General features: G+C 44.6%; 1 protein-coding gene across 1 annotated transcript in view; it reads left to right on the plus strand.

Annotated features, from left to right (window-relative positions):
- Nucleotides 1-25,965, plus strand: part of SH3RF3 (SH3 domain containing ring finger 3) — a 1,248,419-nt gene extending 1,222,454 nt beyond the window's left edge. The window contains exon 10 of the mRNA XM_085622642.1: nucleotides 23,258-25,965. Within this exon, the coding sequence (XP_085478768.1) occupies nucleotides 23,258-23,426 (169 nt within the window). The 3' untranslated portion in view covers nucleotides 23,427-25,965. The remainder of the gene's footprint in view (nucleotides 1-23,257) is intronic.
- Nucleotides 25,966-26,205: the final 240 nt, after the last annotated feature.

Consider the following 26,205-nt stretch of genomic DNA (forward strand, 5'->3'; position numbering starts at 1 on the left):
TAACAATCCTGGAGGCAGAGTACTTGGTTTCATGTGAGATGGTGCTCTGGCATGAGCTGAGCCTGTCTGCAGCTTTAGGAACAACGTCCTTTAGCTGTTTCATGATATTGCCATACCATATACTCTTAAGTGCATTATGTACCTCGCGATCAAATGCTAACTTTGGTTTGGCTTTAACAAAACATGTCGAGTAAGGTGTCATATGATTTGGAATTCTACCCCCTCGCCAGTTCTGGCGACGGGGGTAGCATTCCACCCTTCTAGAGGGACACGACATGTACCTAACCTGAAACCCGGGTAAAGTTAAACAGAGCCTCAGCATCATAAAATGGATGCTGCCACCACAGACACAAGTCTGCCCTCCTGCTGCTGGGAGTCCTTCCAGCTTGGGAGGTGTGGACAAAGGGTTTCCTGTCAGGGGAGGTGCTTGCACCACCCCAGACAGGATTTTGTGTAGTGGGTTAGGGAGGGCTGAATAGATTGAGACATGCCTGGGGCACACAAGGTGTCCCTGTGCATATGCCAGTTCAAACCGGAGCTGGGGCTCTCCAGCCCCAGTCCTGGCGTGAAACTGGACAAAGGAAAGGGGGTGTAACCACCCCCCTTCCTGGTCCCACCCAGAGGAGGGACCTAGCAGGTAATTCGGCCCCTAGATTTGGAATAAGAGTAGGAGCTGTGTCCCAAGACTTCAGATCATCCTGAAACTCGACTTAAACAAGAAGAACTACTGGACTTCGACGTTCTGCTGCACAGAAGACTGAAGAGAATCTCCCTTGTGGCCAAGGAGTGACCACCCTGTGAATACAGGCACCATCCAGCAACTCAACGACTGCTTTGCCGCCGCCTCCCGCCAGAGACCGAGCCCAGAGCCCGACAAGACCCAGACTCCCAGACATCTCTGAGCCAGATCCACAGTCCCTGCAAAGAAGAGACCCGTGGAGGTACCGAGAGACGTGGGACTGGCCATCTTGGAACGTCCACGACACGCTGACTGCGCAGCACCCGAGGCATCCTCCATGCTGTGCTTTGGGCCCTGAGAAGCCCCAACAGCGAGCAGCATTTGCACCAAAGATCAGCCCTCCAGCATCCACGAGATCTGCGTGGGGCCCTTTTGCTTTTTGCCACTTGACACGTCATCCCGGTTACTGGCCCGTTGGCTAGTGGCCATCTTGGCGACGAAATCTACAAACAACACCACTGGTCTGGTTGCTCCAGACTGGCCCTTGCTCCTGTGAAAAGGAGCAGCCCCTCTGACCTTGCTGGTTATAGCACCAAGCTTTCATCGATTCCTTTGTGGCTTGCATTAGCCAAGGCCTGTTTTCTCTGATCAAGAAGCCGACACCGCCATCAGCTAGAGCCTTTGTGGGACAGCTCGTGAGTGACTCCTGGTTGTCGTCGATCCCTTCACTTCCACGTGGCTGCGGAGACAAGCTTCCTTTCTTCACCTGTTGGCACCCGACATCGTCTGGTTCCTTCCTGGTTCCACGCCGGTCACTGGCTAGTGACTTTGAACACTGTCCCCTCTGCTTACAGGTCGTCTACTCTTCAGATCCACCCTTGGATCCACCCGAACTCTTCCTGCCTGGCCGCCTGCAGCATCTTCATCCTCAGGCTCCATAGACCTGCACGACGAAACCCGACGCACTTTGACCCCTATGCACCCTCTTCCTGTGGGTGAGGTAACGCTGGCCCTCCGGTGCTCCTGGGTAGAGAAATATCTCTAGTGTCTAGGTTTCAAGTTGTTAGGTTCTGGTCCATCCGGAAGACTCCTTTTCCTTTAAATTTGTGACTTTTACGCACCCATTGAAATCAATAGGTGCACGCGTGTAACTTTTCACACTGCACACGCATCCTGTGGGCCTCCTGGTCACTAACTACAGTTAGCTCCTTGTCGTCCCAGCGATTCCCAAGGCCCTAGGCCTTCCTTACTTTCTATTCGTGATTCTTATACCACTATTTTAGTATATGGTTTAGTTGGCCACCTGGCCCATCCATAATTGTGCAACTTTTGTATATTTAAACACTGCCTTGTTTTAACGAATGTGCTTCTGTGCTCATAAAGAGTATAGGGGATACTTTTAAGTAAATAAATACATATATATTTTGAATATATATCTGTGTGGTGTCCTTTCATTTGGTATTCAAGGAGGTTACATATGGTAAAACAGCTGGCTTCACATGCCCTCAAGAGTTTAGCCTGCAGACTGCACTGTCCACGCTACCACTAGGATAGCTGGTCTATCAAGGTTGACTTCAACCACCACCATAAGGGTTGTTTTGCATGGTACAAGGTGATCACTAGAATTAGTGAGCAGCATATACCAGGCCAACTTCTCACACAGTGGACACCATAATAACTCATTCAGAATTCACTGCTATATGCACAATCAATGAAATTATTAACCGTGGACAGTGTGATGCTTTAAGGCACTTAATTCTACGTATGCATTGCCCAAATGTGTTGCATAGTTGATATTTAATCACAGGGGATTCAACACTGGTTGTAAGGTAATTTACCTAAAATCCCCAGCGCTTTGAATTTTGACGTGCAATCTGGGTTTTACATTGATGTATTTATGTAGAGGTATATTTTACAATGTCCACACTGAGCAACAAGATAGATCTGTATTAGCCTTGGGATAAGGGGAGTATTTCTTCCTTTACATGGGAGAGTATGTTCTCCATGTCCATGTATAACATATCACAGTCCACAATGGCGCTTTATGTGTGAAAAAGGCCGGTTTCATGACTGAAACGCATTAGATTGGTTGTTTTGCTTGAATAAAGACAGTGATTTAAAACTGCAACCTGTGCTATGTCAGAGACTGTTTTCTACTCTTTAAATAGGTAATGGATATTATATATATATATATATATATATATATATATATATATATATATATATATATATATATATATATATATATATATATATATATATATATTATTTTTTGCTTTCACTAAAACACTAAAGGTTACAGGGACGTTATAGTTAGATTCAGATTTTACACACACAAAACTATAGAAATTCAGCAGTTTTAGTTAGTTATCTAAAGAAACTATAACTCGTACCCTAAGTTAACTATAAGCCACTCCCTTATCAGGCACAGCTTCTCATCAATAATTTTACAGTAAATGTTGCAGTGATATCATCAATGATGTCAAAAAAGATGTCATGAGTGATGCAATATGTGAGGTAATTGGAGGTGCATGGCGAGGGCGTGAGTTATAGTTACCTTAGGGCATGAGTTATAGTTCTTTGAGATAACTCTAACATATAACTGCTGAATTTCTATGGTTTTGTATGTGTCAAATCTGAACCTAACCATAATGTCCCTGTAGCCTTTGATTTTTTAGGGAATTTCTATGGTTGTTTTAATGCTATTTCCTAACTATAACGTCTCTGTAAGCTTTGGTTGTTTCAATTAATTACTAAGGTTTTGTAATGCTATTTCCTAACTATAACGTCCCAGTAACCTTTTTTTTCAGTGAATTTCAAAGGCTTTTTTAACGTAAAGTTATATTTTTAAAGTGGTACTCTCGTTTGCAGAGTGGTGGAGAAAGGGGACAGGGCCTCCGACTAGTTCTCAGGAATTCGGCTGTGTAGGATTTACAGGAGGTACCAGGAGGGCTTCTTGGCCCCCAAGGTCCCTCAGAAGTAAAGTGGACTTCATCCCTCAACCAGCAATGTGCCAGGAGCCACGTTTGCAGAGTGTTGGAGAAAGGGAGCGTGGCCTCCAAAGACCTCTTAGCAATCCCTCTGTATGGAACATTGTCCTTGGGGGCCAACTACCCCTCCTGTTACCTCCAGTAAGTCCCACAGAGCAGGATTGCTGAGAAGTTGTCAGAGGCCACGCCCCCTTTCTCCACCACTATGCAAATGCACCTCCCGGACCTCATCCCCACAAGCAGTGCGCCGAGAGGCACGTTTGTGGGGTGGTAGAAAAAGGAAGTGTGACCTCTGATCACCTCTGAGCAATCCCACTGTGTGGGGCTTACTGGTGGTAACAGGAGGTCTTCTTGGCCCATAAGGACCCTCAGCAGCCAAGGGGACTTCATCCCCCAACAAGGAGTGAACCAGGAGGCGAGTTTGCAGATTAGTTGAGAAAGGGGGCAGGGCCAATGGCAAGTTGTCAGCTTTTTTTTGTAGATTTGTTTCTTTTTTATGAAGGGGAGCCGAGTGGCCCCCCCTCCTAGGCCATTTTCGGCCCGGGGACACCATTCCCCATGATCAGGTCTTTATATATTGTTTTTTTATGGGGAGGGGAACCTGTGCAGCGTTCTGATTGGTCCAGGGAACTTTTTCTCCCCCTGGACTTTTCAGTCACGTGGCACTGAGCAATGTAATTAGCTGTCCACAGCTAGAAACGTAATTCTGCAGGTGCCATTACATAACTTGGAGACTTAATCCCAGAGCCCTGAATTGTTTTATCAAAAGCCCGTAAGGGGGCGGTGGGGTGGCATATCCTGATCCCACATGGCCATGTGAACCCCCTTTCAGTTCCAAACATAAAAAAAAAATATGTTGGGCAAGGGCAGCCCAACGGACTACAGAGGGCAATAGAGACAGGTTCAGCAAGCTTACCATGGAGGACTGCCAGGAGAAGCTATGGCAGCACTACAGGCCACAAAGGGTAGGTAGGAGGAGCCCAAGCTAACCAAGAAGGGCAAATTGGAGAATCAGTGGCAGTACAATGGCACGAAGAGCAGGAGGAAGGAGCAGAGAAAGCAAGCTGACCACAAAGGTGGAGATGGGAGGGGATTGCAGGAGGGAGGAGCAGGGGCAGGAAGCTGACTATGGAGGATAGTTGGGGGGGCTGAGACAGCACAAAATAGACCTTCATTAGGAGAATGGAGGAGCAGGTGCATCAAGCTGACCATGAAGGGCAGGCGGCAGGGGCAGAGACAGCACAACGGGCCACCCAGGGCAAGGGTGCCAAGCTGACCTCAGAGGGCAGCTGAAAGGGCTTTGCAGACCACACACAATGGAGTGCAGGGAGGAGTGGGCAGGGGCAGCATGTTGACTATGGAGGGGCATGGGCAGGAAGCTAATCATGGAAGACAGGTGGAAGAGGGGCAAGAGCAGTGTAGAGATGATGCAGGGCAGGCAGGAAAGGGCCATAGACAACCAACTGACCTCAGAGTGCAGGTCATGGGGGGCAAGGACAGCAAACGGAGTGTGGAGGGCAGGCGGGAGGAGGACAGGGGCAGGAAGCTGACCATTTAGGGCCAGCAATATGAGCTTGGAGAGCAGTTGTTAGAGGCATGGGCAGCACAGCGGACCACAGAGGGTATGAGTGAGGAGCAGTGGATTCAAGCTGACATTGAGGGCAGGTGGGAGGGGCTGAGTCAGTACAACAGACCATGGAGGGCAGGAGGGAGGGGCAGTGGCATGCACACAGAAAATAGTGGGAAGGCAGGGAAGCAAGCTGCCCATGGAAGTCCACAGTGAATGGAGGGCAGGTTGGAAGGTGGCAGAGCAAGAGTAATGGCAGTGGCAGTAAACAGCATGGAGGGCAGGCAAGGAGAGAAGCAAAGGCAATACAAAAAGAATGGAGGGCAAGCAGTTGGGGAGCCGGGTAGAAGTAGCAAGCTTACCAAAGAGGGCACACCTCAATGAACAGGGGCAGCAAGCTGACCACTGAGGACAGGCAGAAGGGGGCACAGGCAGCAAGCTGACAATAGACAGCCAGCCAGAATGAGCAGATGCATCAAGCTGACCACGGAGGACCGGTGGGAGGGGCATAGACATGTACACAGAGAACTGAGGGCAGGCAGGAGGGAGGCAATGGGAAACAAGCTGACCATGGAGGAAAGGTCGGAATGGGCAGGGGCACCAAGCAGGACCTAAATGGCAGGTGGAATGGGTAGGGGCACACACACAGAGAACAGAGGACATGCGGGAGGGAGGGATGCAGGGGCAGCAAGCTGACCACAAGTTGCAGGCTGGAATAGGCATGGGCAGAAAGCTGACCATGGAGCTCTGGCAGGAGGGGGCAGGGGCACCACACAGAGATTGGAGGAAAGGCGAGAGGGGACAGAGGCACCAAGCTGACCACTCAGGGTAGGTGGAGGGGCAGGGCATACATATGGAGAATGGAGTGTAGGCAGAAGAGGGGGGCAGGAGGGGGAGCAAGCTGAGCACGGAGAGCAGGCCTGGATAGGCAGGGTCTGCAAGCTGGCAATGGAGAGCAGGAGTCAGGGCATGCACAGGGATCAGGGAGGGCAGGTGGGAGGGGAGCAGTGGCAGGAGCAGTAAGCTGACCATGGAGGGCAGGCAAGAGGGTGTGAGGGCACGCATGCAGAAAACAGAGGGCAGGCAAGAGGGGGCAGGGGCAGTAAGCTGACCACAGATGTCAGGCCAGAATGGGCAGGGGCAGCAAGCTGACCACAGAGGTCAGGTGGGAGTGGGAAGCGACACAGAGAACATAGAGCAAACTGCAGGAGGTTAGGGACAGCAAGCTGACCATTGAAGACAGACTATGGGCAGAAGCAACTGGGTGACCACAGAGGGCAGGCGGAGGTGGGCAGGGACATACACATGGAGAATGGAGGACAGGTGGGTAGGTGGAGGGGCAGCAAGCTAACCACAGATGGCAGGCCGGAATGGGCAGGAGCAGCAAGCTGACCATGGAAGGCAGGTGGAGGGAGTACGGGCATGCCCATTGAGAACAGAGGTCATGTGGGAGGGGATGAGGGGAAGCATACTACCACAGAGGTCAGGTGTGAATGGGTAGGGGTGGCAAGCTGTCTATGGATGGCAGGCTGGAATGGGCAGGGGCAGCAAAGTGACCACAGAGGGCAGGCGGGAAGGGACAAGGGCATGCACACAGACAATATGGAGGGCAGGCGTTAGGGGGCAGGGGCAGCGAGATGACCTCTTAGGGCAGGCTGGGATGGACAGGGGTAGCAAGCTAACCACAGAGGGCAGGCAGGACGAGGTAAGGACATGGACATTGAGAATTGAGGGCAGGTGGGAAGGGTACAATGACAGCAAGCTGACCACTGAGAACAGGCCAAAATGGGCAGGGGCAGCAAACTAATCATGGAAGGCAGGCGGGAGGGTGCAGTGGCATGCAAAAGGGGGTCAGGGACAGCAAGCTGAACACGGAAGGCAAGCTGGAATGAGCAGACAATGGAGACTAACCATGGAGGGCAGGTGGGAGGGGCAGGGACAGCCAGCTGACCTCAGAAGGCAGGCCAGAATAGGCAGGGCAGCAAGCTGACCACTCAAGCAGGTGGGTGTGGCAGGGGCATGCATATGGAGAACAGAAGGCAGGTGGGAGGGATGCAGTGCCAGTGGCAGCAAGCTGACCACAGAGTGCCAGTGTCAGCGAGCTCTGCATGGATAAGCAACATAGAGAGGAGTAGGGACAGTGCAAGAAGAATGAAAGGTGGGCAGGGGTAGAAAGCTAACTACATAGGCCAGCCTGAAAGAGCAGGGGCAGGAAGCTGACCCAAGAGGGCGGGAGGGAGGGAGAGGGCTGTGGCATGCACATGGAGAACAGAAGGGGGCAGGGGCACCAAGTTGACCACGGTGGGCAAGCTGGAATGAGCAGAGGCAGCAAGCTGACCACGGAGGACAGGTGGGAGGGGCAGGGGCATAAACACAGAGAATGGAGTGCAAGAAGGCAAGTGCAGCAAGCTGACCACGGAGGGCAAGCTAAAATTAGCAGGGACAGTCAGCTGACCGTCAAGTGCAAGTGGCAGGGGGCACTCACATAGAGAACGAAGGGCAGGCGGGAGGGGGACAGGGGCATCAAGCTGACCGTGAAGGGCATGCCAACATTGGTAGCAAGCTGATCAATGAGTGTAGGTTAGACGGGACAGGTGTGCGCACATAGAGAATGGAGGGCAGGCGGGAGGGGGACAGGGGCATCAAGCTGACCGTTAAGGGCATGCCAACATAGGCAGCAAGCTGGTCAATGAGTGTAGGTTAGACGGGACAGGTGTGCGCACATAGAGAATGGAGGGCAGGCGGGAGGGGGACAGGGGCAGCAAGCTGACCATGGAGGGCAGGCTGGGATGGGCAGAGGCAGCAAGCTGACCACAGAGGGCAGGTGTAAGCAAGCAGGGGATGAATATAGAGAACAGAAGGCAGGTGCTACTAGGGCTGGGGTATGGGCAACAAGCTAACAACAGAGGGCAGGCCGGAATGGGCAAGGCCATCAAGCAGACCACACAAGGAAACCGGGATGGGGTAGCAGCATGCATAAGGAGAATGGAGGACTGGCGGAAGCAAGCTAGCCATGGAGGACAGACTGCAATGGATAGAGGCAGCAAGTTGACCATTGAGGGCAGGCTGAATGAGCAGAGTGAACAAGCTGACCATGGAGGGCAGGCGGAAGGGAGCAGGGGCAGCACATGGACAACAGATGGCTGACGAGAGGGCCATTGATAGCAAGCTGACAACAGAGGTAGACAGGAAGTTCAGGGGCAGCAAGCTGACAATGGAGGGTGGGTATGATGGGCTAAGCGGCAGACTCTGTGGCCAACTGGTACTGTGCTTGACATAAGTTGTGTGCTGTGGGGGTTGGCCGCTTGCAGTGGGATGGGTGAAAGGCTAAACCACTACTGCACACTGCTGTAGGCTGGGGCTGGGCCTGGGCCACCACCCCACTTAGTATGACCGAATGCCATGCACTGCACAGTGTGGGTGTTGGCTGAATGTGATCAAAATACCACATGACTTCACACAAAAAAAACAAAGGTAAAAGAAGAGTTGGTAGGGTAATATGATCTTCCCTTACATTGAAAAGCACCAGAAATTCACTGGAAAAAAAACTAATGTTGAAATGATTTTATAGTTAGATGTTGAAATTAGATTAAAAAAAATAATGTTCAAAAACCATAACAAAACCACAAAATCGCCAGAAATAGTTCAGTGAGTGAACTGCAACTGTGTCCCTGCCATGCACTGTTATGACCTTACATATTAGGTCACTCATGACATGCTAAATGACACCATTGATGACTCTACAGATGACATCTCATATGACATCATTGAGGAAATTACTGGTACATCTCACTTTCTCAGAAGAGCAGCATGTATCATGATCTGCTCTTTAATGCACAGTAAAGTAATGACCCAAGGCTGAGATTAATGCAAGCATTCCACCCTCCACTTGTTTTTTGTTTTAAGAGAGACACCCTTTGTGCCATGGTTATCCCCAGATATGGGCTCTGTGATTACTGTGCTATTTGACTCAAACTGCACCTCACTGATGAGGCCCAAGTAGGATGAAAGTGGCCTGGGGTTGATTGTGTTCCTTTCTAAATGTGAAACAGACAGCAGTTTGGGCCGGACACTTCCTGCTGGATTAGGGACAAGACTGACTTCCATAGGATTGTTCTAAAAAGCAGTGGGCTGGGTAATCGCTTGTGGCTGAGATTAGTTCAAGTATTCTGACCATCACTGTTTTGCTTTGCAACATAAAATACATGCATTTTTGTAGGTAACCAATAAAGTTTTAAAGAAACGCTATGCTAATGAACTATCAGGAAAGTGCTAATACACACACTCACGTGTGTTGTGCTATCTCCAATATAGAATAAACCATTTGCTGTGTGATGTAGCATCCAGTCAGAAATGTTCTTTGACGATTGCCCCTAACCCCTTCAGTGCCACGCCCTTTCCCCCTCCTGTGCCGGGCGTTGCACTAGTGGGTGGGGTTCATGACGAGATAGTCTCGTCATGGGCACAGCGCAACCGTGCTCCATGACGAGACTATCTCGTCATGGGCACTGAAGAGGTTAGGGAAAATAGGAGTTCGAAAATGTCAAATGTGTATCTTCCTTGCACAGTGCTGGTCAGCTGAACCCCCTCCCAACTGAAAGAAAGTGGAGTGAGTTCAATCAATCAATCATAAACTTTATTCGATTTGACAAGCTAATCATAAAAGCACATAGGAGTGAGTTATATTTAATTCCGGAAGAGATATTGGTTTATCCTTGATAGTTATTTCTGCTCTCGAGGCAGTCGGTGAGGCCTCTTGAATGAGAATCAGGCAACTGGGCCACTGTGCAGTGTAGAAAAGTAACTTTGTTCTGTCATTTCCAGTCTGCTTGTGATGACCTCAGCGGCAGTGACTCACCACTGTGGTGTCTGCAGGCTTCCTGGTGACTCTTCTGTCGAGCAGGCTGCATGACTTCCCATCCTGCTGGGATCACTTGGTGAGGAGTCAACACCACTGAGGAGGTTGGAAGTGAATCACCGCAGTGGGTCTGCGCCTGTGGGTTAAACAGTGCTGAGTGTGGTTGGTGAGAGTAATGAGACACTCACTGGCCTGGTTTCTCTTTCAGGCCCACAGAGGCATTGAATAAAGTTGCAGTAAACTTTGTCTACCTCTCCGTTCTTATATCAGATGCTCTTACATATCCCTGCACAATGTGGCAGGCACCATAACGGTGGTTGCATTGAAGTCAAGAGAGGTGAGCAGTTGTCTGCAGGGGGGAAAGGTTTGCAGAGAGGAACGGTGATACCATTGAAGTCAGAGGAGGTGCAAGGAACTTGTGTGGAGGGTGAGGAAGGTTTCCATAAAACCTGACCAGGTTGAAGTAATGGAGGGGTATATTATCAACGGCCAGCGATAATTATCGCTGGCCGTGCTTAGCGATACATTTTTTATCGCAGGCTATCTCTGGAACGTATTGCCCTGGTAGCGCGTTATTAACAACGTGTTTCTCCAGGCCGATAAAAATTCCAGAGGTAGTGAGGTAATCGCCGTTTTGCAGGGAACATCGCTGGATTGTCCAGCGATGTTCCCTGCAAAACGGCGATAACCTTGCTGATACGACCTTGTGGTCATATCAGCATAATCCACCTCCGATGTAAAGCATAGGTAAGTCTGGATTTTAGCAGACGTTAGTTTTTGGCGAAAACCGCCGTTTTCGCCAAAATCTAATGTGTGCTAAAATCCTCTGGGCTGCCTTGTAAATATTGCGATGTGAACATCAGCGATATTTGCAAGGTAGTCCTTCCGGGGAACGCCCAATGACGCCCACTTTGCATCTCATTAGAGATGCAAAGGGAGGCGTTGGGAAAAAGGGTGCTAACATGCGATTATGCATGTTAGCACCCTCTTGTAAATAAGGCGATATTTTTATCTCCGCTTTTTTGGATTTTTCAGCCCAAAAAGCAGAGATAAAGCCCTTGTAAATATGCCCCGGAGTTCTTTGACTCGTCTGGACATGATTCTATAGAGGGTCATCTTTATAAAGGAAGGTGCCCCCTAAGATATGCTTTATGAGGTTTGGGACAAGGGGAAAAACAACACGAATTGCAATGAACTGTCCTACATGATCTGTATTGCCTCCTGTGGGGCCTTGATTAGCTCCCAAAGCTGGCCATGGTGTGAAAAGTCTATACAGCTACACCATGCTTTCCTTGTATCATTTTAATGTTTGATGTGGAGAGGAGTTGGCCTAACGGTTAGGGCGCTCGACCTCGAACCTGGGGGAACTGGGTTTGAGTCTCCGTGATGACGCTGAACATCCTGTGATTCTGGGCAAATCACTTAATCTCCCATTGTGTGTCCTCATGTAAGGTAACTGGTGCTGTGTAAAGCACTCTGATACCTGATTGGATTCGGGTCAAGTTCGCGCTATATAAAACTCTGCAAAAAAGAAAATATATATGTTATTTCTTTTTTTCATTATTATCAAGGTCTCTTTTAGTTACCTTTGTATATTGTACTTTGCTTGATTATATTATTTACAGATACCCCCCATGTTGTTCTGCCATTTCATGAGGTACCATCTCAGTTGGTCCCAGTAGCGGCTCGTGGAGGGAGTTCGGTGAGCCAGTGAGGCGGGGCGGGGGAGGGGCAGGGTGGGGAAATGTAACACCGGAATATGGATGAACGGAGGTAAGTACACATTTAAATTAATAAAACGAATTTCGTTGCGCGTGCTGCATCGCAAAATGCCTCACTGCCTCACCGAACTCCGTCCACGAGCCGCTACTGGTTGGTCCTGACGAAGATGGAGGTTTTACATCTTGTCCACCCAATGATTGTAGACCGAACTTTACAAGATGCACAGCAACGGTTGAGGAAATTGTCACTTTGCCATTGTCTTTAGACAGTGATTGTAAAATAATGGTTTGAATAAGAATGAATGGCAAACGTTGTGGGAATGAATGTGTGTGGGTATGAGGAACGAGTGGTTTGGCCAATGTGGGGTATGAATATTACTATGAATGAGTATTCTTTTATGAAATACTGTATATACATGGTACTGGTTCCTTGTGCCTCAAAGATTGAGAAGAAGGTCTTTGTATATGAAATGAAATGAATTTATATTATCTGTTGTATAACACTGTATAATTTTGCACACATTATTGTATAGCACTGTATATATTGTATTCACTTTCTATTTTTTCAGTCAAGTAAAGTACAGTATACAAAAGTAAAGAAAAAAGAAATTGATAATAATGATGAAAATAAATAAAATTAAAATGATACAAGGAAAAAATGGTGTCGCTGTATAGACTTTTCACACCATGGACAGCGTTGGGAGAAAATCAATGCCCCACAGGAAGCAATATAAGTCGTGTGGAACAGTTCATTGATATTCTATAGAGGCTTATCTTCAAATAAGGGTAATATGAGAGGTATGAAAAAAGCCTTTCATGCATTAAGCATAATCCTTGGACCCAGGACCTAAATTCAGAGCATAGGGTATGAATTAGAGTTCGGCAGACAGGTTACAAATGTGAGGAATATCCCGTCCGCTGTATTACAAGTGCACTATATCCAATGGCACGTGTAGTACAGGATATGAGACACATTTGTGACGAAGTAACTCATCCACCGAACTCTAAATTAGGCCCATAGTCTAACTGTATAGTAATGACACCCAGAACAGTGTAGAAGACTCGGTAAACAGTAAATCTCGAGCAGAAGGAGGTGCACCTATGCATTTAGAGGAAAAGTGTGAATTACGGAACATTGCCATAGGCTTTCCTTAGAGTCTCACTATGAGCCTGACTACGATGGCGTGGGTACGCCATTGTCAGTCCGTCTGTGGCAGTCCCACCGCTATCCAACCCATCTGATCCAACCGCCGCATTATGATGCAGGCAGTTGGATCACAACTGGTGGAGGAAATACCGCTGCATCCGTCAGGATCGAGGATCCCGTCAGTGCGGTGGTTGGACTCCTATTCTCAACAATTGGACGGTGCCTTCTTAGGCACCGCTGTAGGATAAGTATGTCCCTTTCCGCCAGCCCTTTCATGGCGGTTAACCCGCCATGAAAAGGCAGGTGGAAGGTGACTTGCGGGCCCCTAGCAGGGCCCCTTCCCGCATGGGCCTGTGCAATGAGCCCTGGGACCTATGGTGCCCCCCTACATATAGTACCACATAGTGTCTGCCACATTGTGCAGGGATATGTAAGATGTGTATATATTGTACTGCTGCGTGTGCTGCAGCCCGCAGCACACACCGCAATACAAAGTATATACACGATGCGACCGCTGTGAAGAATTGTAATGCGGGCAGCGGGCAGCGGGACCGCTGACTACTAGTCAGGCGGTCATGCTTCCACAGCGAAGCCGGTCAGACGTAAGTTTAACCGACATCGTAATCAGGCCCCATGTTAGGCAGATGACATACAAAATTAGTTTTCATCGAACACCTGTCATTATGGTCGTTGGTTAGAGAACACACATTCCCTAGGACAATTTACAAATGTGCCTCCCTTTGAAAGCGCTTTATTAGAAGTGTGGGTATGCAACATCTCATGAGAAACATTTGTGATGGAGTGGGTGTCTGCGAGAACCAGCAGAGGATGGGGCTTATCAGAGAATACGTTGATTTGCTTTTAATTAAATGCTAATTAAATGAGGGAAGATAAGCAAGTTGGCAAGGAAATCTATACCCTCACCCTTCATCCAGCGTCTTTGTGACCACTTCCAGTGACTGAAATAACTAGCAGGAGTCAAGTATACCCATTGCTGAAGGGTAAGTTTACAACCCACACCCTCTGTGTCCTTTAATGATGCTCCACCGTATGCATTATGTAGTCCATATTCGTGAACCAAATTCACTCCTGTGATGACAATATGCAGACCTATGTACGGGTAGATGGGCCCGCTGATGCCTTTAGGAGAATAAAAAATACTTTTCATGAACCCAAAATGGAAGTAATGCTTGTCGGACCTAAGCACATATGCATGTTTCACTCACAAAATTTCAGTTTCATGTGCATCTCAAGTATGAGTTTATTGCCCCGGATAGGCAAGGTGACCAAGAATTGTTGATATAAATTATGCCAGCTTTGTAAGGTGCTTTATTGTATTCTGAGGGGGCATGATAAAACCATAGTGGGAAGCCTAATCATGGCAACCCCAGATTTTGGAAATGCTTCCTGTGGGGGCTTCCAGCCTGTCAACTGATGCAGCCGCAGTGACCACAGAGGGCAGCATCATGTCTTACCTTCAACCTGCAAATGGTCCCAGTCTCACATCTGCAGACTTCATTTCATTGGTTGCTGGTTAGGTGGGATCAATGTTAAAATCTTGACGTTGCTGTATAAGTACCTACTCGCTAATTCACCAATGATAGGTTGGGCATAAAATAAGCAAATGCTTTCCCTCCAGGTCTCTGCGGTTGGCTCCCCTGTTTCCTAATAGTTGTTAGGACAAAATGTAAATTACAGTGGCCAGAAATTTTCTGAGACATGTCCTGGATTATGTAATGTTATGAATTAACCTTACGCACGCGGACGGAGGATTCCCTCTGTATTTTTGGTAAGCCATTAAAAACATGATTGCGCTGCTAATTCGCTGGATTGAGCTCTGCTTGTTCTTGGTCCCACAACTCCCGCCTGTTTTGGCACACAGATCAGTGCTTATTTTGTGAAAAAATAAGTAGTAGGGCCTTCGTCAGGAGAACACTGCCGCTTGCCTGACCCATTGGCCTTGCCAGAACTGCCAATGATATAACCAACACAACTACTGAGCAACACACGCCTCCAGGTTTGACTGTTGAGGCTATTCCAGCCCCCGTAAAGCTGTAAGACAGTCGTGGGAGCAGTGGCGTAGCTAGCCACTCCGCAGCCCATGGAAGTCCCTGCCTTTCCTGGCCAGCGGTGGTCGCAAGAGCCGGGGGGGGGGGGACGAGGGGGCAACGCGATATTCCCGCGATTGCCGCCGCACAGCAAACGCATGGAAGAGTGGTTGAGGGGGTGTTGATTCACCTCCCCCAAAACTTGTGCCACACAGGGCTTAACACCCCCACCGTCCCCCCCCCCCCCCCACCCACCCACCTTGCTACACCACTGCTTGGGAGGGAGATATTAGTCATTTTTAAGATATATTGAATTTACCAACAACTGTTGTTGTGCTCGCCCCAAAACTACACAAACGGTAACACCATGTGGCAGACTATCATAACTGCACTGGCAAGTAAATGCTGGTGACAAGCACCGGAAACCAGCAGCTCAAATTAGGCACTGACATAGATAAAGTTTAGTTTGTTTAGAGTGTTGTATAGATATATAAATGTATTAAATAAATACATCTGGGCAGCAGTTGATGACACATTGGGTAACATCTGGGGTTCACTGGTACATGGTCCCCCTTTACAACCAATCTTTGCCCCGGTGTTGTCATGATCTCACCCATGCCAGCTACATCACAAGCAGTGATTGTTGGCAGATGCACAGTGAGATAAAACATTGTCTGCAGGTACTTTGTCGAGCTATGTAACCCATTCATTTTTTCATATTGTTCATTCAAATACCCCAGTTTTTTCTTTTTTGGGCATTGTCCATGGGTTCCTAGATTAATGCTCCCTGTAGCTCTAATCTTCCTATAGACAGCATGAGTGGACCTTCTCTTTTTAGTCTTGTGTGGGAAAACCCTCTCTATGCCCAAAGACACAGACTCCTAGGCCCTAGTTGGTAGCAGTTTATAAAGTTTGTGGGGGTCATCTATTCTGAATCCTATGGCAGGTGCCTACTGCTCCGAAGTAATAATTTAGATACCGCTCTTACAGTTTTTGAAACCCTTGTTCCTTAAGACTTGATCAGGAACGCCACTTCAAATGCTTCTGAGAGAGTTATTGTGGTGGCCAGAGTGTTAACAGCAAGTCATTGATCACAGACACTGTTGAAGATTTAATTTTGTTTTTTCCAATTGATGATCATGAACATCAAACTGTATGAAGGATTTGAGATGAATGCTGCCAATAAAAATGACAGAGTCAGTCCATCCCCCACTTCTAGTTCTCCTTTTCCAAGGGCTATCTCAGTAGGGAACACAAATGTTCCCACCAAAGAAGCCTTCGGTGGCTTGAACATTGTCTGGTGGTATGTCACCATGACAAATCCCCTTGCCTACTGGTCATTACCAATGTAAGCGTGAGCAAGTTTTTTTTTTATAAGTTTAAATCTATGTTCAATGCAACTATGATTGTACTGCTTTTGTACTGAGATTTTTTCATAAAAACTAACCATAAGACGTTAGCAAATTGGGTGCACACATTAAACAGTGAAACTGTATATCCTCTATAATGTATCCCAGACCCCTTCCATAGATTCGATTCCCATATTAAAAAGAATTCAGTACTGTGGACAGCGCCAGAGTGATCCATTTTGCATCCATAGTATTGCTTTGATCTATTGTTTGATATAAGAGATGATCGAGAGAACAGAACTTTGTGACTGCCTAGTGATCCCATCTATTAAATTTAAAGGATTTCAGCTTAGTAACTCTTGGTGTTACAGGATAACTGTTTTCCTTATTTCCTTTATTTTCTTTTTCCCAAAACATGTACCCCACTGGAACATTGCGGGCCTGATTCTCTAAGAAAGTTGCATATCTGCACCTGTAGTTGCACATGGGTATATATTTATGGTCTGTTCCAGTCACAGTATTCCTATGATCCTAGGAAGATCATGCAAATTCCTTTTTACGTCTGGCTTTAGTCAAGACCTTTTGAATTCACTAAAAGTATATAACTGCACTGTAAACCACAGCATTGTCCCCTTTCACAAGGAGCACATTCGCACACAAAGTAGTTCCCTTCAGTGCCAGGTACTACTATGACAATGTGTGCTTTTTGACATTAGAAAAATGGATCACTGGCACAAATATCGTGTCAAAATATAGTTTGCCAAAATATCGTATCCTTTTACTTATAATGGTAAGTACAAAAATAAAAACTTATTTAACACTATTATCGTCCAAAAGCATACCAAAATATAGTGTTTTTTAAATATATTTATATAACATATATATGATCTTTTAAATATATGTATATGTGTGTATATATATATATATATATATATATATATATATATATATATATATTCAAAGCAGTAAATCTTAAATATTTTAGTATATAAGATTAATATGATGTAAGTTACATAAATTCCACTAATACTTAATATAAATATATACTTATATAAACACGCACACAAATATATGTGTGTGTGTGTATATATAGTGTGTAACACAATTATTACAGATATATAGTTTACATTATATTGCCTTTATCTTTAAGAATTTAAAATTTACTACTAGAAAAATCATATACTTATATATATATATATATATATATACACATAGTTATTTATACATAGTTATATATACGTATCCATCTCTATCAATATACATATATGTATTTAATTGAAACTTTAGAAATATTAACAATTTAATTGCAAAATATTAAATAAATTACTAAATAAATTAAATATAAAAAATGTAAAAACCAAGCAAATACAATTACAAAAAATATTATAAAATGTTTGAAATTGTAAAAAAAATAAAAAATATTAAATACAAAATATACAGATTATAATTAAAAAATATTTCACCAATATTAGGAAAATATTGGAGTCAAGGAACATTAGCTATAGTATTACTACTCCAGTTTATGCAACAGTAGGGAAGTGTAGGACTTCGGATGGGTTAAATTTACTATTCCCACTCCAAATAGCGCAACTGTAAGCATGGTGTTGGACTTCAGAGGGGTTAGATTAACTATTCTCATTCCAAACAACACAACAGCAGGGAAAGCATTACACTTTAGAGGGGTTACATTTGCTATTCCTACTCCAGGCAATGAAACAATAGGGAAAATGTATGGGGGGGTTAGCTTTACTATTCCTACTTCATTCCGTGCAACAGTAGGGAAAGTGTTGGACTTCAGGAGGGGCTATTTTTTTTATTCCCACTCCAGTCTAAACAACAGTAGAGAAAGCGTTAAACTTTGGAGGGGTTATATTTCCTATTCCTACTCCAGTCATCTCAAAGGTGGGGAAAGATAACATTTACTATTCCCACTCCAAACCGCGCAATAGTAGGGAAAGTGTTGGACTTTAGATGGGTTAAATTTACTATTCTGACCCCAGAAAGCACAACAGTAGGGAAAGTGTTGAACTTCGGAGGGATTAAATTTACTATTCCCACTCCAAACAGCACAACAGTAGGGAAAGTGTGAAACTTCAAAGAGGTTATATTTACTATTTCTACTCAAGTCGGCACAACAGTAGGGAAAGTTCTGGGCTTTGGATTGGTTAAATGTACTATTCCCACCCCAGTCTAAACAACAATAAGGAAAGCATTAGACTTTGGAGGGATTATATTTACTATTCCTAATCCGGTCAGCGTAACATTAGGGAAAATGTTGAACTTCAGAGGGGGTTAAATTTACCATCTCTACTCTAAAGAGCTTAAGAGAAGGGAAAGTATTGGACTTCAGAGGTATTACATTTATTATTCCCCCTCCAAACAGTGTAATAATAGGGAAAATGTTGGACTTCGGAGGGGTAAGATTTACTATTCCCACTCCAGTCTGTGCAACACTAGGGAAAGTGTTGGACTTCAGAGGGGTAACATTTACTATTCCCAATTCAGTCTGTGCAACACTTGGGAAAGTGTTGGACTTCAGAGGGGTAACATTTACTATTCCCAATTCAGTCTGTGCAACAGGAGGGAAAATGTTGTATTTCGGAGGGGTTACATTTACTATTCCAACTCCAGTCTTAGCAATAGTAGGGAAAGTACTTAACTTCAAACAGATTACATATTTGAATAACGCTATTAATTTTGAAAAAATATTAAATTCATCATATAAACATTATTAATTAACATGATATATAGATATCTATTTAAAAACATATAAACCAATAAAACAATTTACATAATTAATAATCAATTAAATAATTATCAATACAAATGGTGTGTAATTATTTCTTGATTACATTCCCATCCTACACCCCTCCAAATCAAGCAGCCCACACCTCAAATAAACTAAAATAAATAAGTATAGTACAATTTTACATAATTGATAGTAAATTAAATAATGTATTATGATCTAGTAATCCACATCTAAAATATAACTAAAATATGTAAATATTAGATAATCTATATAATGAATAACCAATTAAATATTTAAATAGCAATTAATAATTAATTGTTAATTAATTATTACTTGATGAACTCTCCACCCTATACCGCTACAAACTTAGTGACCCACACCTAAGTACAACTAAATATATAAGTATTACACAAATTTCATAAATAATTATCAAATAAATAATAACTTAAAAATGAATAATTAACTGTGAATTGATTATTACTTTATTAACTTCCCACAATATCCACCTACAAACCTGGCAACCAACCACTAAAATATAACAAACATAAATCAGCATTGCATAATTTACATAATTAATACGAACCACGTAATCAATTATAAATTATGAATTAATTAATAAATGAGTACTACTTAATTAACTTCCCACCCTATCCCTCTACAAACCCAACAACCCACTATAACACAATAAATTGCTATTACCAATTTAAAAAAGAAATCTAAATTACCTAAACTTACAAACAATATTTTTTTAAATGATATCAATTATGCAAACAATAGAAACACATGAAATTATTATATGAACTAAAACACATTAAAATAATTGAAAACAATATTTTTCACAATTATCTCACTAAAATCTATAATAAAACAATGATATTCTTAAAAAACAATATTACTTACGTAAAAAAATGATATTCTTGACAATGATCTTCTTACAACACAATATTTTTGCATCATAATATTTTATTTTCGATATTTCTGTCTCCCAATATTTACAACTCGGTATTTTGTACAAACACTCGAATAACTTGCTCAATATTTTTGCTTTTAGCCAATCTTTTATTTTTTAATTGGCAGTTGCCCATCCGCTCCTTCAACAATAAAGTTAAAAAACATGGCAAACCAAGCATTTTACAAAGCCAAACGATGGAAGCCAACACCAGACCTATTGACTTGGCCAATGCTTGTTTAGTTCTAGTGTTGTCCAATACCTTTTGATTTTACTAAAATTCTATATTTTCCGAGGCAGGCGTAACAAGGAGAAAGTTTTTCAATTCTCCTTGAGTTTTTTTCTCTTCACGTGTGCTGCTTTCTACAGCACACATACAAACAGGAAAATGCCTTAAAGTATTGTCTTTGTATATTAAAGGACCCCTTCCTGCACCAAAACTATGGTGACCACAACACAGACACCCTTGCACTTTGGTTCTAAGGTATCTGTGTTGGTGCTTGGTAGCCAAAAGTGCACCAGCACAGGGAGAATAGAACAGTGCGCCTCATCTTAGTAGATATGCTGCTCTTCTGCTCTCTCCTGTTCATGCAGCGCAGCAACTTCACTTGCTGCGTTGCACGATTTATTTGTCAATCTGAACCTAAATGTTCCTGTGGGCTACATGAGGACTGATTAGGAAGCAGTAAGGTAAGGTACATTTTTTTTATTGTTTAGTTAATTAAAACCATAACAATTTTTCTTTACTGTTTGTGGAAGCTATAATCAAAAAGAATTAAACACATTTTAAAAAATTCAACTGTCCGATGACGTGCCAATAAATATATCACAGATTTAACCTTATCGATGCTCAGGACGGCTCCCGGCCGTCATGAGTCACGGTAGTCGTGTGCTCATGACGGCTGGGAGCCGTCCGACCGTTGCCGCTCCGCCCACACGCGGCTAATTCCCCGCCTGTGCGGGAGAATTAATTGGTGGGCGGAGTTCGGACGTCTCCCGGCCGTCATGAGCACACGCCCACCATGATTTATGACGGCCGGGTGCCGTCCTGGGTACCTGATCGCCACACCCAGCCCTGCCCCCCTCGCATCGCGGCGGAATTTGCCACGCGTGGAAGGGGTTAAAATCAACTGTTGACCATACATATGATCTAAGATACCATGAAATAGTGCCTGTAGTGTACACTACTTTTTACTACATGGTTTGCAGGAGTAAACCGGCAGTTAACAGGTGACAAAAGTTATTTGATTCGGTACCGGTGACAAGCCGTTAATGATTAAGAATAAGAAGCAGCACTTTTCACAATATTTTCCATATTTACAAAATAATATCAGCCTTGAGGTTTGTTTACATGTTTGATTATTGTCTGCAATGAAAATAAAAGTTTCACCAAAACATCCTGGTAAGCATGATCATGCAAGACTTTGGGCAGAATCATTACATTTAGAGCAACAAAGTGCAACCGCCAAAGTTGCTGCACTGTGCTGTGCAAGGGGGAGAATGCAGCACAGAGCCTTGTTTATTAAAAATGGTCTGCCACTCGTGTCATCAACTATAAAGGTTGCCTAGTGCCACGCACAACCTTTGCACCATTGTGCAGCGGTGTGAGGTTGCTGTCTAGTGTAAAATGAGCACTGGAAGCACATTTTTCCAGCACAAAATACTACTAGATAAATCCTTAATTATTCCACAGATTGCATGTGTGCTGTGCAGTGGAACGTTTGGAGAAATTAAAACATGTATTCTTGTTAGCGCAGCATCTGCTTCAAGGAGGCATTTGTTTTTCATGCAAATTCTGGTCTCGCTATCTTTGTAGATCATACTATACGTCAAAAACTATGGGTGCATGCACTGATCTGCCAATGTAACACTCAAGTAACGCCCTCTTGAAGTACAGCTGCACAGAGCTGCGTAAAGGCTATTTCTGCCAGTACTTAATTTGAGTCGGTGGTTTCCGGTGCTGGTCATGGGCACTTAACTGTTAACACCTGCACTTATGACAGACTGCCACATGGTGGCGCTGTCTATCTAATTCAGAGATGAGGACAACAACAGTTGTTTATTCGTTCAATATACAGTAAAAATGACTAATGCCTGCTGCCCAAGCCATTCTTAATAGTGTTAGGGACTTGGAATAGTCTGCATTGTCACACTTGTAGGAGTGTGATGGTTAGTGGTTGTGCTGGGATTGCTGCTGGCAGCGCTGACAGGGGGAACGGGTGGTGCAGGCTGCAGTTGCCTCCTGACGAGGGCAATGGCACTTATTTTTTTTACAAATTAAGCACTAATTTGCTCTGAGTAAAGTGCACCTTTCCAGCGCAAAATACCTTTTGTGCCGGAAAGGAAATACCCTTACAAGACTTTCCATTGCTTAGCATGACATTGCGTGACTTTACATGATTTTGTGCCAGCACATCCTCATTGTAAATCTGGGCCTTTGTCTTCGAATTTAAATAATCTCCAAACATCCTTATCGTTGTGTCCGGTAAGCGTACAGGGACAAAAGTATCTCCTCGTTACGTGTGGTTTCAAACAAAGCAATCCCCTGTTATTTGAGCATATTGTTACGTTTATTTCCTAATTTTGGACCCGCCTGTCTGTATTATTCTAAATACCGTGTTATTATGGCTCCCTCTAGTGTTTCAGCAAGATAAAACATGGTATTTCACATTTTCACCGGAAACCCGCCAAAAATCATGTGAATTTTGACTAAAAGCAATAAAACGAATACAAAAAAGCGGAACTTTATTTGTTGTTCGTGGGTCGCTTTGAGAAGCGCGTTCTTTAGAGTGCTATAAACAATATTCGTGAATGAAGATTGATTCAGGGGTTTGTTTCATTTGTCACTTGTGTGCGTATTTTTTAATTCTACATCACCACCACACTCGCTAATATTTCTTAGACATATTTCAGTTTTTTACTGGTGCGTTATAAAGCTCGATACAGAAACAATCTAATTTTACACAGGAGATAAAGATATATTTTATAACTAAATGTATTTGTGTGCGTTTTTGCCAGGGTTCTTGACTTATAAAACACAAATATCATGTTAAAACGTGTGCTGAACATATATTGAATTATACCTAGGAAAAGTTAACAGCTGACTATTGGTTTTAAAATCTCCAACAAGAACTGATCATGTCAAGAAATGAACTATGTCAAAACTTTATTTTAATTTTAATTTGCTTCTGTCTCCACAGATACCGCGTGGTGGTTCCGTATCCGCCGCAGAGCGAGGCGGAGATTGAGCTGAAGGAAGGCGACGTTGTGTTTGTGCACAAGAAGCGCGAAGATGGCTGGTACAAAGGAACGCTGCAGCGGAACGGAAGAACGGGGCTTTTCCCCGGAAGCTTTGTAGAGAGTTTCTGATGGACCCCTACATTCCAGCAGCGGTCTGGAGACCAGGTTCTTTAATCTGTCATGGCGTACGACCTTCTAAGGGAACGCCAGAGACACACAGCAAAAAAAAAAGTTGCCGAAGGATCTTGTATCGCTGGAGAACAAGCACAAGAAGACAGAGCAAAGGGAATTGTCACTCAATCTACTGCCAATGTTACTTCCAAAGACTCACATCACAGCTCTGGAGAAGTCGTACCAGCCACCGCTGTGCTGCCAGGACACCGCGCAAACGAACGCAGGCATACAGCGGTATGTTGAAGTAGTGCCTTCCACTTGGAGTCCCACGCTGAGGGAATGCACATTTGGACTGTATCTACCAATTATGTAAATTAGTGGAACTATCTTTCAAAATGTACTTTCTTTACTGTAATTTATTTATCCAAGCTGCAGTGTTGTTATCAATGGCCTACGCGAGATGGCCAGGAGACAATGGAAGGCTAAGCTCAAAGGCTCTTACGGTCTCTTTGATTGGACAATGACCTGCTCAATATCAGAGATGCTGGGACAAGCCTCCATGGGCAGAGAAACTGATGTGCCATATCAGTTAATCAAGTTGTAAGCACATTCAAAACTTTTCATCGGGTTCGACTTTGAGCAAAACAAAACCTTGTTGTGTTTTTTTTGGTTGACGCAGAACGTTATGGGGGAATGAGAGGTAGCAACTTGAGACAGAATACTAACTGTGTGATCATAAAGGGAAGAATTACAAATTCACAATGCTAGTATCATCAATTCTTCAACATATACCTCAACCAATTAGTGCAGAGTGTATGCATTTAACATGGTAAGAACAACAAAGGTGAACAAAGGTGTGTCTTGGCCACCATTTAAAACATGTTTACATGTTCCTTACACCCAAGTAGCAGCTTTGGATTATTGTTTAAATCCTGGATTAGCGCATATACATATCCCTTGTACCGTTTTGATAACTTGAGCTGTCATATCCATTTTTTCATACAGGAGATACATTTGAAATTAAAGAGAGGTGCTGGAATTTCTATCTCTACCTATATCTGTATCACATTTTTGTTACAATTCCCAGCACTGTATTTTTAATACAAAATCAGCCTTAGCCTAGTTCTACTCCGACACATACGACCACAAAGGCTTTATATTTCTGCTTAAAAATTACAGTATTTGTAACACAGTGGGGCAAGAAGACAAATGACAAAAACATAAAATAATCTAACCTGAAACTGTTGTGCCCAAATAAACCATGACTTGTGTATTCCATTGGAAAAAGCATTAATATATTCTATCATTTGACGTGTTACTTCTGAATTGTACATAGGAAAATGCAAGCTCCTTCTAGGTCAATATTTATTTTATAGAGTATTTGTTGCTTTGTCTGTGGTTGTTTTGCAGTACCACCCAACGCTCTATGATTTCTCAGCTTACTTCAGTGTATCCATCACTGGCACTTGCTCATGGCCTCTCTGCAGAGGACCGGTGTTGTATATACCGATGCAGCTTGATAGCCACTAAAAGCCGACAGAGGTAAAGATAGGCTGGTAAACTCTGGAGAGAAAGCACTGTGAGAAGAACCAACATTACCACCAGGTGACATTTTCTAGTGAACATCGCGGTCTCTCCTTAAACATTTTTTAAAATTCACAGTTGGCAACACATTTAGGGCATCATTACGATGTCGGTCAGAGTTGTCTTCGACCGACATCGCCGCGGTCTCGACACGACTAACCTCTGGTCGGCCGCCCGACACCGCAATTACGATGTGACCGCACAAGGTGCGTTCGTAAGCTCCCATTTCTCTATGGAAGCTTGTGCTGCGGTCAGAAACCAGCCGCAGCACAAGCTCCCATAGAGAAATGGGAGTTTCTGTTAATCCCAGCACCATGCGTCAGGCCCCCAACCGGAGGCAAGGGGGCACAGCTAGGGGCCCCCAAAGTCGCTTTCCGACAGGCTTTTCATGTTGGAAAGCCCGACACTAAACACCTGTCAGAAACCGACATCATAATCAAGACGGCGGAAACGTTGGGACAGATTTACAAGCCCCTTGCGTCATTTTTGCGCCGCCGTTGCTTCACTTCTTGTGACGCAGCAGCAGCGTAAAAATGCGGCCCATTTACAACGTGAAGCATCTAGGGAGATGCGTCACGTTGTAAAGCCCTGCGTCACTTTATACCTGCGTCAGGTATAATGTATGCAGGGTGGGCGTTCCAACGCAAAAAATGCCTCGTAGAAGTGATGCAGTGAAATCTACAAGATTTCACTGCGCCACTTCAAGGACGCCACTGTGTCAAATTCTTACGCCTGCTTGAAGCAGGCGTAAGGAGTGACTCAGCACAATGCGGATAGGCCTCCACCTGCATTGCTGGAGTTGCGTCGTGCTTGCGACACGACTCCAGCAATGGGTGTCTTTTGCGTCAACAGATGTGTCAGAATTTCTGACGCATCTGTCAATCCTTGCGCCATGGTGCGCCGTATTGTAAATACGGTGCATCCATAGTGGCTTAAAGATTTCTCAGGGTGGTGCAGGGAAAGTGACGCATCCTTACAGATGCGTCACTGTCTTGTAAATCTACCCCGCTGTCTTTAAGGGATTATTTTGCGGTTCCACTGGCTGACAGGCTCCTTGAGCCCGTCGGAAGCCAGCCGGAATGACCGTCTGGTTTACACTTCAACTGCCTTCATTGTAATAAGGCAGTCAGACTGTAACATTTTAGATTTCGATCGCAAAGCCTCCGACCTGAAGTCGGAGGCTTTCTGACCGACATCATAATAGGGCTCA

Source organism: Triturus cristatus, chromosome 8 (assembly GCF_964204655.1).
Source record: "Triturus cristatus chromosome 8, aTriCri1.1, whole genome shotgun sequence".
NCBI classification, from domain to species: domain Eukaryota; kingdom Metazoa; phylum Chordata; class Amphibia; order Caudata; family Salamandridae; genus Triturus; species Triturus cristatus.